The sequence below is a fragment of the Sorex fumeus genome, unplaced genomic scaffold (assembly GCF_029834395.1).
Source record: "Sorex fumeus unplaced genomic scaffold, SorFum_2.1 ptg000013l, whole genome shotgun sequence".
Taxonomy (NCBI): Eukaryota; Metazoa; Chordata; class Mammalia; order Eulipotyphla; family Soricidae; genus Sorex; species Sorex fumeus.
The window spans coordinates 27,630,149-27,644,814 of NW_026606070.1; the positions used below are offsets into that span (position 1 = coordinate 27,630,149).

The window sequence follows — 14,666 nt, forward strand, 5'->3', positions numbered from 1 at the left end:
TCACACTGGCCTGGGCCTTGGCTTCCTTTTCCTGCCAGGGGGCCAACACCTTCTTCCTCCCTGAGGCTGCCACAGGCCAACTTGCCCCTCTGGCTTCCTGTCCAAGCAGAATCTAAGACCCTGTAGCTTAGAGACGCAGCACAGGGACCTCAGCTCTCTCCTGTCCCTTGCTGCATGAGTCTCATTTTGAACACCTCACCCCTTCCATCTCTGAGCCCTTCCCTGGGTGCTGATGACAGAATCGTACCTTCTGGAACTGTTTACAGTCACATCTTCAGAAGTGTCTTCTGGAGATACAATGCTGAAAGATGAACTTTTGGACATTGATAAAGATGGTTCTTATTTACAGCTAGCCTCGAGGAAGCCCCTTAACTCCAGGAGGCCACTGTTGGCAGGGCCTACCTCTAAATAACTTCCTGTATCAGGACTTCCTCTTCTTTACTAGTGTTGGCCTGTTCCTTGAGAAAGGGTCCCCAAAGCCAAAATAATAGTCATTTTTGTGAGCCTGATCTCACTTCCCTAGTTTACTCACCAGAGTAACATTGCCAGAATAGCCTTTATTTTTTCCTAGTAGTACTACTACTAAATGCTACTACTTTAGGGGAAGAAAAATGAGTGTGTCATGTTCTTATGAGGTCCTTAGCCAGAACTGATCCATATGCTGATACTTCAGCAGGGATACTAGAGGCTGAAAGCGGGGAACTGGTAATTCACTGGGGGGATTTGCAGACCTTTTCCTAACTATTCCCACTGAAGAACAGTGTTCTCTGCTCTCCTGGGGTTGGGGCCAGGGCAACACTTTCTCTCTGGGGTGAAAATCAGTGCATCAAAGGGGAAACAGCGGTTTACATAGAGGAGCAGGAAGTGAGATGTAGCATGTTCTAATGGGAATTGATTTTATTTAGTTTTATTTTTTGTTTTCTGGGTTGCATCCATCAATGCTCATGGGTTAATCCTGGTTCTGTGCTCAGGAATCACTCCTAGTGGTACTTGGGGGACTGTGTAAGATGCTGGGGATGGAATCCAGATTGGCTGCATGCAAGGCAAGCATCTTACCTGCTGCACTATCTCTCCGGCCCCAGGAATAACATTTTTTTAAAAAATTATCATTTACTTACTTTGGTTTTGGGATCACCATTGGCAGTGCTCAGTGGCTACTCCTGATTCTGCACTCAGGAATCACTCCTGGCAGTGCTCCAGGGACCATATGGGCTGCCGGGGATCAAACCCAGGTCAGCCTCAGGCAAGGCAAGGGCCTTACCTACTGTTCTATCACTCTCTTTTCTCTGGGAATCATTTGAACTTAAATTGCTGGATTTCTATGTAGGGTTCTCATGAGAGTAATTAGATCAGCCCCTCATTTAAGTTAGATCAAACTTTGAACATATCAATCCCTCTCATCTTTTATTATTTTTGAAGTCAGTGTAACCCCTGTGTATTGGCGAGTGTGACCCAAAAAGAAAAAAAAATCCCTTTTTGCTATCCTGAGATTCTAACTAGAACTCAATATTTTTTGTTACTGGATGTTTCATCCATGGAATAAAGACACCCAGACGTCTCCCCATGAAAATAATGTGAGTGAGATGTTAGCTTCGAGAGAAAAGGATAGAAACAAAGTGAAGGGTGGCCTCCGCACCGCCCCCCCCCCCCCCCCCCAGTCTAATGATCACCTGTTCGCTTGGAGTAAATAAATCCCCATCAATGGAAGAGGATAATGAGAGTGTTCATTTATAGGCCGGCAAAGGGTGAATGTCTTTCCCAGGGGGTGACTGAACCAAAGAGGAGAAGGATAAAGCCAGGTAGAAATTAGTATTTGATGCAGGTTGTGCTGAGGCTCAATTCTAAGGGGAATAAAGCCGGCATTATGTTTCATGGATTTTTGTTAGCAACTGGTTTGCAGAATTATCCTCTGTATACTTTGCTTAAAAACATTTATCTCTTGGAAAGTAGTAGAGCCTTTCTTGAACCTGCTTCCATGCCCCCATGCCAGGTTCAAATTGTTAATAAGCCTTTGGATGCCAAGGCACCGTTTCACAAATGTGCTCTTTGCTGAAGTTATTTTGAGTAACTGTACATTAATAGTCGGCTTCATTATGAGCGGAAAGCTGTGGGTGGCTCTTCTGAATAAGGCCCGCTCCATCATTTTGTCTTAAATGAATCCTGATAGAAAATGAGACTTTCTTCCTCCAGGTTTTAATTAGTCAGCTTTTAAAACTCCGCCATTGATGCAGTCTAGTCACTGGAAATCCTGATGAATCAGACCTTGTAGCCTTAAACTCCCCACAGAGCGAGCTCATTAATGAACCGGGAGTCCTGCTGAGGTTCTCCCCACCCCCAGATCTCTTAGAAATTAACCAAACACACACACACACACACACACACACACACACACACACCATGTTGCAGGAATAAATGCATCCTTTAGCAGAAGCTGCCGAAGTGGAAAAAACTCTCCCTTGTCCTTAACTGTCCTTGTCCCCAGGCATAAAATGATGCCCAGAGAACAATGCCCCCCTCACCCCAAGGAGCTTCTCTGACACCCCCTCGCTATTGTTCCTGGCCTTTGAGTCTTTTTCTCTGCTGCCACCCCCAGTACAAAGGGTAGAAGCTAATTGATCTTGACTGCTGTGTGAGGTATCTCTAGGCATAAACTAGAGCACATTTAGGATGAGTTGTCTGTGAGGTCCCGGGTTGTTTAGGCAGCTTAGCTTTGGTGCAGAGCCCTAGCTGGCTTGATCCGAGAAGCTCTCCTTCCCATTGGTTCTCACCTTTCCTTCTCAACCTGGACTCACACAGAACTGTCCTTCAGCTCCCTTGATCTCGGCCAAGGTGGACTTTCCCCTCCAGCCTGCTTTGTTTGAACCTGCCTCTGGGCAGCCATCTAGCCCTGCCCAATCGGAGCCCTCCAGCCTCTGATCAGACACCCCTCACCCACCCATCTCAGCCCCCGTGTCCCTCAGCTAAGCTCTTTCTGCCACCCTTCTGTCTTCTCAGTTGCTCCCCTTAAAAAAAAGGGTGGGTGAATCCTAGAAAATCCAAACGGGACAGTCAGGCACCCTAAACTTACCTGGTCATTTACATACCTGTAGGGACTCCCTCAATTCTCACAGGCAGTTGGTTGCAATTGAGCTGCCTATTGGTGGGGTCCAGGATTGGGAGCCTCTGGTGGTCCCAGTGCAGGTAGCTGCACTGTTGCACCCCAGAGTGACCTAAAAATCTCATCATTCTCTAAATGCACCGTGACACGTGACAGTTTGGGAAACATCGAGGAACTGAGCTTGGGGTCCTACCTTGCCACTGACATCTATGACTCATTGTCTCACGTGTGGATAGATCCTGGCTGCACCTGTGGCTGCTGCTGCTGCTGCTTCCTCTGCCTCCTCTTCCTCCTCTTTCTCCTTCTCCTCCTCCTCCTTCTCTCCTCCTCCTCCTCTTCCTCCTTCTCTTCTTCCCCCTCCTCTTCTTCCTCTGCCTCCTCTTCCTCCTCTTTCTCCTCCTTCTCCTCCTCTTCTTCCCCCTCCTCTTCTTCCTCTACCTCTTCTTCCTCCTCTTTCTCCTCCTTCTCCTCTCCTCCTCTTCTTCCTCCTCCTCTTCTTCTTCCTCCTCTTTCTTTTCCTCCTTCCGCTCTTCTTCTCCTCCTCTTCCTCCTCCTCCTCCTCTTCTTCCTCCTCCTCTTCTTCCTCCTCTTCTTCCTCCTCCTCCTCCTCTTCTTCCTCTTTCCCCTCCTCCTCCTCCTCCTCCTCCTCCTCCTCCTCCCTCTAGAAAGTTGTTTTCCAAATTAAAAAAAATTCTGGTTCAAAAAACTGGAGCACATGCTTTGCATATGAGAGCCCCAAGTTCCATCCCCACTTGCCCATGGTTCCCTGAACGCCACCAGATGGGTACCACTCCTGCCCCCGCAAAGAATGCTTGGTGATGTTGTAGAATATTCAAGACACAGTGAGATCCGGTGGTAAAATCTTTGCTCCATTGAGATTCAAAATGAAAAATCATGAAAAATAAAATCCCCCATTTCATCTAGGCCAGCCCAGTTCATACTGCAGTCTTTTCTCCAACTTGAATCTCTTAAACTCTGTCTGACAGAGTCTCCAAGCCTTTCAGTAGCATAATACAAACAGCCATGGCCTAACAATTTGAATCCTCCCATGATAATATGTATAAGACAGTTACAGCTAGGATTTACTTTCCCAAATCCACAGTCATTTTTGTGACTATTTTCAGTTCTACGGACTGTGAATATGTGGGTTGCCCAGTGCTAGGAGATTCTGTGTAAGTGGTCAGCCTGCTTGATCCTGCCATGCACCCAGCTTTGGAGCATGAGAGACTGGGTCAGCCTACTACATGGACCCCCATGTTGTGCTGTAAGGTGATTCAAGCCTCAGTTATCTATTAATTTTGTTATTTACTATTCTGGTGCTGAGGATGGACCCTATTTACTTTTCTGGTGCTGAGGATGGAACCCACATCTCTCTCCTGCATTTCTTTCCACCACTGAACTACATCTCTGGTCTTAGCTATTCATTTTACTCAGCAAAACTTACCAGTCTCTACTGATAAGGAAGGCACTGCTTCAACCAATCCACACTGATGAGAAGGCACAGCTATAGAGATCTCTCTAGGGGCATCAGGGAGATGTTCCTATTTCTTTTATTCATTCAGAAAACATTGATTAACTCTGTTAAGCATTTGTTCTAAGGACTAAGGATGTCATGATGACAAGATCAATAGCTTTTATAGATCTTACGTTTTAGAAGGAAATATAAATGCAAACCTAGCATTTATAAATAATTGTAGACAGTGAAAATTCTAGGGAAGTAACAAAATACAAAACTAGGCAATGCCCTCTCTTTAACCCAAGTGGCCAAGGAAGGCCCATTAATCAGACCTGCCATGAGAGGGAGCGCATCAGATAAAGAAAGAAAATAGATCTTCCATCCATGGGCAACAGCATGTGCAAAGGTCCTGAAGCAGGAAAGGTCACAGTGAGAAGAGCTAACCCCAGGAGTACAATTACTCGTCCCCTTCTGAGTTGTGCCACAGAGGGAATGGGTGTTTCTATTTTCCAGAAAAGTATAATCATACCCATTTTGCTCCTGCAGAAATGGTTTAAGCAGCGTCTGGCGCAGTGGCGACGGTCAGAAGGCCTTCCATCGGAGTGCAGATCCGTCACAGACTAACGGGACATGAGGCGCTTCCCTTCAGGAAGACCATCTTTGATGTCTGTCCTTGGCTCCACCAAGCTTTTTTGGTTTATTAATATCATGCTGTATGTTCCATTGTTAGCTGTCCTGGTATTTAACACTGTTGTATTTTTTTTTAATGTACATAGCTAGAAAAGAGAATAACAATAGGATGCAGTGAGCAGCTTTTGTGTAAACTGGCTCAGCTAGAAAACTATGGCCTGCCTTTCCCTTTAAACCGTGTTGAGAGATGGTGTGAAAACCCCGGAAGTTTGCTTTTGACCATCACCTCAGTAACATTCCCCTTCCACCATCCATTTCAAAGCTGTTAAAACGCTAATATGACCCAGTAGGAGAAACATTTCTTTCTGAATTCACGTCCTAAGTTATTTTCCTTATGATTCATTTAATACCTTCAGGTTGAGTGCAAAGTCAGAAGGATATTTGAGTGATTCAGATTATCTAAAGCAGTTCCTTGGATCAAAGCTACCTTGACTTTTTTTTGCAAAGAATTCATTTAGGCTAGAAGATCAAAACCTTAACTGCTTTATCAACTTTTTAACTGGAAGAAAAGCAAGTAAAGAAGTCCACAAAAGTTCGGAATTTACTTTATTTGAATGCATCTGATAAGATAATGTTGATAAATAAAATGAACTAAATAAACCATGTTTTGTCTCTAAGAATGATCACTAAATAAAATCACTTTTTTTTTTTTTTTGCTTTTTGGGTCACACCCAGTGATGCACAGGAGTTACTCCTGGTTCATGCACTCAGGAATTACTCCTGGCCATGCTCGGAGGACCATATGGGATGCTGGGAATTGAACCTGGGTCGGTCCATGTGCAAGGCAAATGCCCTACCTGCTGTGCTATCATTTCAGCCCCAAAACCATCACTTCTTTGGTTGAAAACGCACGGAGAATCCTTTGCACAGTTTTAGGTCAATAATAAGCATATCAAAGAAAAACAGAATGGAAATAACACAGAAGCAGTCTGATCGAAAAATGGTCATTTTCCAAATGTAACATGCTCCAAGTGTGACTCAGGACCACCAACATCAGCCATCACTGCAAGTTTCTGAGAAACACAGGAGATGTAGCTCAATGAGCTGAGCACATGCTTTCTATGTGGGAGTCCTGGGTTTGATCTGTAGCCCTGCATGGTCCCCCGATCCCTGCAGAGTCTCCTGAGCCCTGAAAAAATCAACTTCTAGCACTGCTGGGTGCAAGTCAGAAACCTGAGAAGAGAGAATTAGGCTCCACTACAAACCTACAGAATTAGATTCTGCAGTTTTAGCAAAGATCCCAACTGGTGTATATGCATGTGAAAGCTTAGCCAGCGCTGTTCTAAAGGACTCTAAAACCAATTTGCCTCCATTTTTCTATCTAACACATTATCCACCTTAACTGTCAGGATGGTGTTTAATTGAAAAGAACAGTCAGTTATTACAGTAGATTGTAATTGAACGAGTTGTAATAGAACAAATTGTCTTTGTTCTGCCTTGTTTAGTTGGTGGCACTTCGCATAAAAGACAGAGAAAGGAGGTGGCTCCCTGAACCGACAGTCGTTCTGTCTTCGACTTTGTTGTCTGTAGCATGTTGCCTTCGTGTTCATAGACACAAGAGGGATACTTGGCGGATGAGTCTATATTACAAGCACAAATTTTAAAAAGAACAAAAGGAAAATATTGCTAAAACTTCTACAAAGTTTTCCAGGAAACCCCACCCAGAAACTTTCACTTACATCTCACTGCACAGATGTGCCACAGGACCAGATCTCATTACAAGGTCAGCAGTTAAAATTGCGTTTTCTTAGGGGACTAACCCAGATTTGATTTCCCCAGCATTCTGTATGGTACTCCGAGCACCACCAGGAGTGATTCCTGAGTGCAGAGCCAGGACTAACCCCAGAGCATTGTTGGGTGTGGCCCAACACCCAATAAATAAATAAATAAATAAATAAAGATGGCATATTCTGCTTCCTTGAGCAAAATCAGGGTATGTTGATTAGAAAAATAGAGGAGGATGAATGACAGGAAGACTATTAGCAGCATCTGCCAACCAGCCTGGAATGACACTGCTGTAAGTTTTTTGAACTTTCACCTACAGCTGGACAGTGAAGCAACATGATCAGTTATTCAGAATACAAATGGATTTTCCTGTTTTTGTTTTTAGGCCACACCTGGTGATGCTCAGGACTTACTCCTGGCTCTGCACTTAGGAATTACTCTTGGTGGTGCTTCAGGGACCATATGGGATACCAGGAATTGAACCCTGGTTGGCTGCATGCAAGGCAAGCACCCTGCCCACTGTACAATAGCTTCAGCCCCTGGAATATTAGAATTTGTGCAGGGGGCTAAAGCAATAGTACAGTAGGTAGAGTGCTTGCCTTACATGAGGCCAACCTGGATTCGATCCCAGCATCCCATATGGTTCCCCATGCACCTCCAGAAGTAATTGCTAAGCTCGAAGCTTAGAGTAATCCCTGAGCATTGCTGGGTATGGCCCAAAAACAAAAAAAACAAAAATTTGTGCAGGGAGATAGTTCTATTAAACACCCTTGACAAACTTCCTTTTCCTCCTCGACCTTAAAACATTTCTTCCATAAACAGTACACAGAGAATCAGGGTGTGAATAAAACAACCCAGTCTAGCACACTCCCCTACACCCTAATTTAGTGGTGGTTTGAGCATCTGTCAGTGACCTGGGTTGGGCACTGGTGAAGTCATTTTCTTAAAAGAAGAAAAGGAGAAGGTGGAGACAGTGCCAGTATTTGTGGATGTGTAATAAATACAGAGAGGCTGTTCGTTCTTCACATGGTAAAGTGTGTTCATAAAGATTGGCTAATAGATTTGGAGGGGAAACACACTGCAAAAACGGTTGAGCAGAGCAGTCCCAGAGCACGATGATTTGTTCCTATCAGACAATGAGGATAACATGAAAGCACTTCTAAGGCCCAGATCAGAATCATTCCAGCATATTAGATACATGATTTAAGAGCAATCCAACCAAGCCAAGTAGGTAGCCAGGGGTAGAGAGAGAATGCAGGGATTAAGGCACTTACTTTGCATATCGCCAACCTGGTTTGATCCCTGGCACTACTTGGTCTTGAACACTGCCAGGAAGTGACTCCTGGATACCAAAATGGCGGCAGCCCCTGAGTACAGCCAGGTATAGTCTGAAACCCTTTCCCACCCTATCCCCCCACATAAAGAATTACCCAAATAGAGTGTGCCTTTAGTTTGGGTGCCTTTAGTTTAGTTAGTTTCTAAGAAGCACCACTTGGAAAAATGCCCCAGATTATCATTCCCTTAAATCATTACTTTTTTACATGGCACATGCTGGCAGGCATGTGGCCATAGGCATGGGTATGTGTGTATATGCATGTGTGTGAGTAGGTAGAAGCATGTGTGCATGTGTATGTATGTATGTATGTATGTATTTGTTTGGGGTCCATGCCCAGTGGTGCTCAGAGCTACTCTGTTCTCAGGGATTGTCCCCGGGAGTACTTGGGGAACTGCAGTGCTGAGGATCAGAAAAGGGTTGGGTGCACACAAGGCACCCTTAACCCCTGAGACATCCAGTATGGTTTTAACAAGCACCAAGCTTTTGCTTGTTTACATCATTTGAGGTACTTCTGAATGATATCCTTCATCCTAAGACTCTGTCATAGTCCTTACCCCTCACACAACAACTAACTACTATCCTTGTCAGAGATATGTGAGTCTCTCTATCCTTGCCATCATCATCAGGCTTAATCAAGCTGAGCTGGGGTTCAGCACAGAGGCTCATCACAGTTGGATGCAAGCCATCAAGATAGGTTAGTGCTTGTCTGTGGCTTTGCAGTTTCTGGAATTGCCATGTATGGCTTCTGTAGAGGAATGTCAGCATCCATCACTACCACCACCCTGAGCCCCTCCGCCCTGGCCATTTCTCTCAGTGGCACTTTCCTGGACCTCAGCAATGGGTTCCTGATGGATGCACCCACCAAACCTAATAGCAGTTTGAAATGTCTGTGCCTTTTCAGTGTTGGTTTGTTACCACTAAGAGCCTTCTTGTAATACAAGGAGGACAATGCTCTACTGAAAAAGAAAAAAAGCACTTTTTGTTTAAAATTTAATTTTATTTTTATAAAGTTGTTTACAATATTTTGTTACATTTAAATATTCCAACACTAATCCCACCACCATTTCACCTACTCAGCACCGTATTTCAAATAGTTCCACACTTAACTCCAAAACCTGCCCCCAAAGTGGGACCTAAATAATTTATTTTGTATTGCTCATTATGAATAATAATAATAATAAGCCACTAAAATGATCCACAAAAAATTCCTTAGAGGAAACTGTGTAAAGATTGATGTATTTTTTTTTAAATTGGTGTATTTCATGCTGGAGACATTAAGCCCTTGTAAAAGAGATTAATAACATGTTAAAGTTTCAGCCTTGTGAAAAAGCACTTTTCAAATGATAATAATCATTACTAAAGCTCCAGAATTCTCATAAGGCCATGTAAAGGTGTATTTTGATGCCTCCGATGAGTAAGGATACCCATTCCCAATTGCCCCCCCCTTCCTTTTCCCAAATCCTGTCTACTGAATTCAGCCATCTAGTTGCACTGTCACACTCCGAGTTCCTCTGTGAGGTTGGTCAATTTGCTAGAAATGCTCATGGAACTCAGGAAAGGTGAACTTGCTGGATGTGAATGATTCTGTGTAGGCTCTAGCTCTGGAAGGGTAAGATGGAAGAGGTGGGCAGCAGCAGGAGCACAAAGGCTCCCACACGTCAGCATCTACTGTCTTCACCAGATCAGTGGTCTCTGAAGCCATACCCAGAGGTACTTAGGTGCTACTCCTGGCTCTGTGTTCATGGATGTGTTGTTGGGGCTGGAATCCAGGACTCCTGAATGCAGAGCCTGTACTCAGCCATTAAGTTGTTTCTCCAGTTGTAGTTGAAGCTGCTGCTTCTTCTTCTTCTTCTTCTTCTTCTTCTTCTTCTTCTTCTTCTTCTTCTTCTTCTTCTTCTTCTTCCTTCTTCTCCTTCTTCTCCTTCTTCTCCTTCTTCTCCTTCTCCTTCTCCTTCTCCTTCTCCTTCTCCTTCTCCTTCTCCTTCTCCTTCTCCTTCTTCTTCTTCTTCTTCTTCTTCTTCTTCTTCTTCTTCTTCTTCTTCCTTCTTCTTCTTCTTCTTCTTCTTCTTCTTCTTCTTCCTTCTTCTCCTTCTTCTTCCTCTTCTTCTTCTTCTTCTTCTTCCTCTTCCTCCTCTTCCTCCTCTTCCTCCTCCTCCTTCTTCTCCTTCTTCTTCTCCTCCTCCTCCTCCTTCTCCTCCTCCCTCTTCATTGTCTTCTTCTTTCTCCTCCTCTTTCTTCTTCCTCCTCCTCTTCCTTCCTCCTCCTCCTCCTTCTTCCTCCTCCTCCTCCTTCTCTTCCTCTTCCTCCTCTTCCTCTCCTTCTTCTTCCCCCTCCTCCTCCTCCTCATCCTCATCCTCTTCCTCTTCCTCCTCCTTCTTCTTTTTGGGGAGGAGAGGGAGTGTGTGTTCAAGAAAGAATGCAGGCTTATCCAGAATGGGCAAAAGCAAAAGGACATAGAGACAAGCAAGCAATGTGTGTTCAATGGAGAGCACAGGCTGGAAGAATGAGAATGAGCAGGGGGCTCTTTCCCTCATCACTCGCAGTAAGGAAATGTGCTCTTTTATAAGGAAAACACCTTGATGAATTTTGTTTGCTTTGAAACGTAGAGCTAGACAAAGAAAAATAATTGAGTTGCTGGAAATGTAAAGTAGCTGGAACTTACAATTGTATCCCTTGGAAACTAAGATAGGGGGACACTGGGGCTCCCGAGACACTTGAAGAAGTAGATGAGACAGGTGAGAGGACAGATTCCAGGAATAGGTCAGCTCAGGGACTTTATATATATATATACATATATATACTTTTAAAATTTTATTAGTGAAACGCCATGATGTACAGTTGACAGTTGTAGACTTACAAATTTTTTTGCTTGGGTTTCAGTTATACAATGATTGAGTACCCACCCTCCACCAGTGCCCATTTTCCACCACCACAGATCCCAGTATCCTTCCCCCCCCATTCCCCCACCCCCACCCCCCACCCCACCCCCATCCCACCCTACCTCTGTGGCAGGGCATTCCCTTTTGTTCTCTCTCTCCTTTTGGGTGCTGTGGTTTGCAAAAGAGGCATTGAGTGGCCATTATGTTCGGTCTATAGTCTACTTTCAGCATGCATCTCCCATCCTGGGAGGATTTTCCCAACACCCTTTATTTGGTGCTCCCTTCTCTATCTGAGCAGGTCAGCTCAGGGACTTTAAAAACCTAAATACTCTTATTTTAATTCACATCTGCACAACAGGCCAGAGCTAAAGCACTTGTTTTGTACGTAATTGGTTTGCTCTTTGACACCTGTATGGCTTCCCAAAGACCACCTTGGGTCCTTCTTGTGCACAGAGCCTGGAGCAGGCCCTGAGCACTGCTGGGACACTCCAACTCCCTCGACTCTCTACAGCCCTAGGCTCCTGCTGTGCTCTAATTGCTCATTGTTATTTTTACCCTGTGGGAAAGCTAGATTAGGCAAATGGCCATGGACTTGAGAGTTGCTGTGGCCTGGAGGAGCAGCTGCATTCAGTGTTTCTGGCTAGCCATGGGCCATGGGAGCATTTGTTTCTGTCCTTATTTGCAAAGAAGTAACAGAATCCTTTTACCATTTGGGGGAACTCCTCTCTTAGGGCAGTCAGTGGACAAGGGAGCCAGAGCCAGATCTCTGCACCAGGGGCAGGGACGGCTGAGCTCCAGACAGCCTGGGCTAAGTCCTTCCCCAGTTGCCCCAGTGAAACCTGGCCCTTTAGTTCTCTGTTCTCGTGCATGCAAGGTTGCAAGGATGGAGTTCTGGGCAGGCACCTACTGCTCACCCAGAGGAAACACCACACACAGGGAGAGAATTAAGCCAGGTAGAGAAGGGCACTAAAGCGAGAAAGTCTCCCACTCCTGAGATCCTCCTTCCCACTCTCCTCCCTGGCTATGTGATCTAGTGAGTTTCCTTTTTTTTCCCCTTCCCTTTTCCTTTTCTTCTTTTTCTTGGGGCTGGCCACACCTTGCTCAGGGTTTACCTGTCTCTGCACTTGGGGGTCAAAAGCGGTGCCAAGTATCCAGCGAGCTTAGCTGTGTGCAAGACAAATAGAACCCCTGTCCTATATCTCTACGGTCTGTGATGTTCCTTTTTTAAATTTTTATTAGTGAAACACCATGAGGTACAGTTGTAGACTTACAAATTTTTGTGCTTGGGTTTCGATTATACAATGATCAAATACCCATCCCTCCACCAGTGCCCATTTTCCACCACTACTAATCCCGGTATCCCTCCCACCCCCATCCCCCCCCATCCCACCCTGCCTCTGTGGCAAAGCATTCCCCTTTGTTCTCTCTCTTCTTTTGGGCGCTGTGGTTTGTATTGAGCGGCAATCATGTTCGGTCTTTAGTCCACGACGTTCCTTCTTAATGCAATTCTGGTCACTTGCAAGAAGAAGCATCCTTACGAAAGGCAGAGTGAAGAAAGGAAGAAAAGAGTGCCTCCAAGGAGGAGTAACAACCGCCAGGGTAACCAAGAATCTGGAATAAACAGGATTCAGAGTGAAAACAAAAACAACAACCAGAAACCTTGAAAATAATCACACAGAACACCAAAATTCACTCACCTGATAGGAACTTGAAAAAGATTCTCGTTTGTTTTTGTTTATTTAACAAAAATATGACTGCTGATGATGGATCGTTTATGGGTGTTGAGAGGTCATACATCCTGGATTTAAGTGCAAAGACACATTAGAAGTTTGTACCTTGGAGGCTGCTCTGCTCTCAACACTGGCCGTGCCCATGTAGAATTCTTGTTCTCTATGATTCACTGTTTGCTAGAAGGTTTTTTAAAAACTTCTGCGCACTAGAAGGATTTTTAAACCTCCTACCAATTTTTTCCAGTTTATCTCTGCCCAAATCCAATGCCAAAGTATCTAGCAATAACAATTGTAATAAAAATAATATGAGAGTTCACATTCTTTCCCCGTGATGTTTACTAAGGGGTATTGAAGTGGATGGACATAAGTCAGGCAAGAATCTGGGACATCAGCCACTGCTTATGTTGGCAAAGTAGGAAGATAAGAGTTATTGGTTTGACTTTAACAATATCTTAGTTATCTCATATACAAGGGCTTACTGGCTCCAGGGTGAAATACATCAGTCTTCATACAGGTATATAATGGTGGTGGGATTGGTGTTGGAATATTAAATGTAATTATAAATTATTGTGAACAACTTCATAAAATAAAATTTAAATTAAAAAAATTTTTAAAGAGTTATTGGTTTGGGCTAGAGCAATAGTACAGCAGATAGGGCATTTGCCTTGCACAAGGCTGACCCGGTTTGATCCTGGGCATCCCATGTGGTCCTCCAAGTCCACCTGAGCTGGCAGAGCCAGAAGTTAACCCTGAGCACTACCTGGTGTGGCCCCCCCAAACCAAAACCACCACAACAAAAAGGAGTTATTGTTATGGCGAGGCAGATTTGGGGGTTACACCCAGAGGTGCTATTTCTGACTTTGCATTCAGGAAATACCTGGGGTGGTAGACTTAGAAAATTATGAGAAGCCCTGAATTTGAATCTCAACTGTTTAACACAACCACTTAAATACAAAGACAAACTTCCTCAGAATTCCTGTGACTCATCCTTTAAGCTCCAAATTCGAAATGCAGAATTTTCTCTTTCTTCCAGCTGAAACTTCCTCTCCCCACTTCTTTTTCAAGAAGTTTTTCACGTGGGAATTTGAGAGAGAAGAGAGCAGGGCTCTAGGGAGACTGACCCTAATGATAAGAATCTTCCAGGGCAAAGGAGGGATAATCACAATATAGTGTTAACTAACATAACTGTAGAATATAACTATAATTCCCAATATAATCTGTGTTCCGATGTGGATTCCAGACACAGAATGCATGGCTGTGTTTGAGAAGCAAACTACACACTTACACAACCAGAGGGCAGAGCTAAAAGGAGAGAGAGAATTGTGGCCATCCTGTTAGCCTTTTCCTCCTTCTTTTTTAAATATTTTTTTATTTTTAATTTTCAATGAGTCATTTCTGTTTTATTCTCTTCACTGAAGAACCCTGACAATTCCTTTAATATAATATTACTGGTTAATTACAGTCTACGCAGAATAATTTTTATACAGGATAGGTTTTTTTTTTTCGTTTTGGGTCACACCTGGCGAAGTTCAGGGGTTACTCCTGGTTTTGCACTCAGGAATTACTCCTGGCAGTCCTCAGGGGACCATATGGGATGCTGGGATTTGAACCCGGGTTGGCCGTGTGCAAGGAAAACGCCCTACCCAGTGTGCTATCACTCCAGCCCCAATACAGAATAGTTTTTAAAAATTCCTTGTCTTTTGCTTTTCCTCCGTCTTCCTGCATTTTAATCTGAGTCAGTGGATGCCCAGCT

General features: G+C 44.3%; 2 protein-coding genes across 2 annotated transcripts in view; one reads left to right on the top strand and one right to left on the bottom strand.

Moving 5' to 3' along the window:
• HOPX (HOP homeobox) overlaps positions 1-5,848 on the top strand; it is a 31,505-nt gene extending 25,657 nt beyond the window's left edge. Inside the window, exon 3 of the mRNA XM_056111428.1 lies at positions 5,100-5,848. Coding sequence (XP_055967403.1) covers positions 5,100-5,177 — 78 coding nt within the window. The 3' untranslated portion in view covers positions 5,178-5,848. The remainder of the gene's footprint in view (positions 1-5,099) is intronic.
• Positions 1-14,666, bottom strand: part of ARL9 (ADP ribosylation factor like GTPase 9) — a 202,288-nt gene that overhangs the window by 104,565 nt on the left and 83,057 nt on the right. The gene's annotated exons all lie outside the window — the stretch shown is intronic.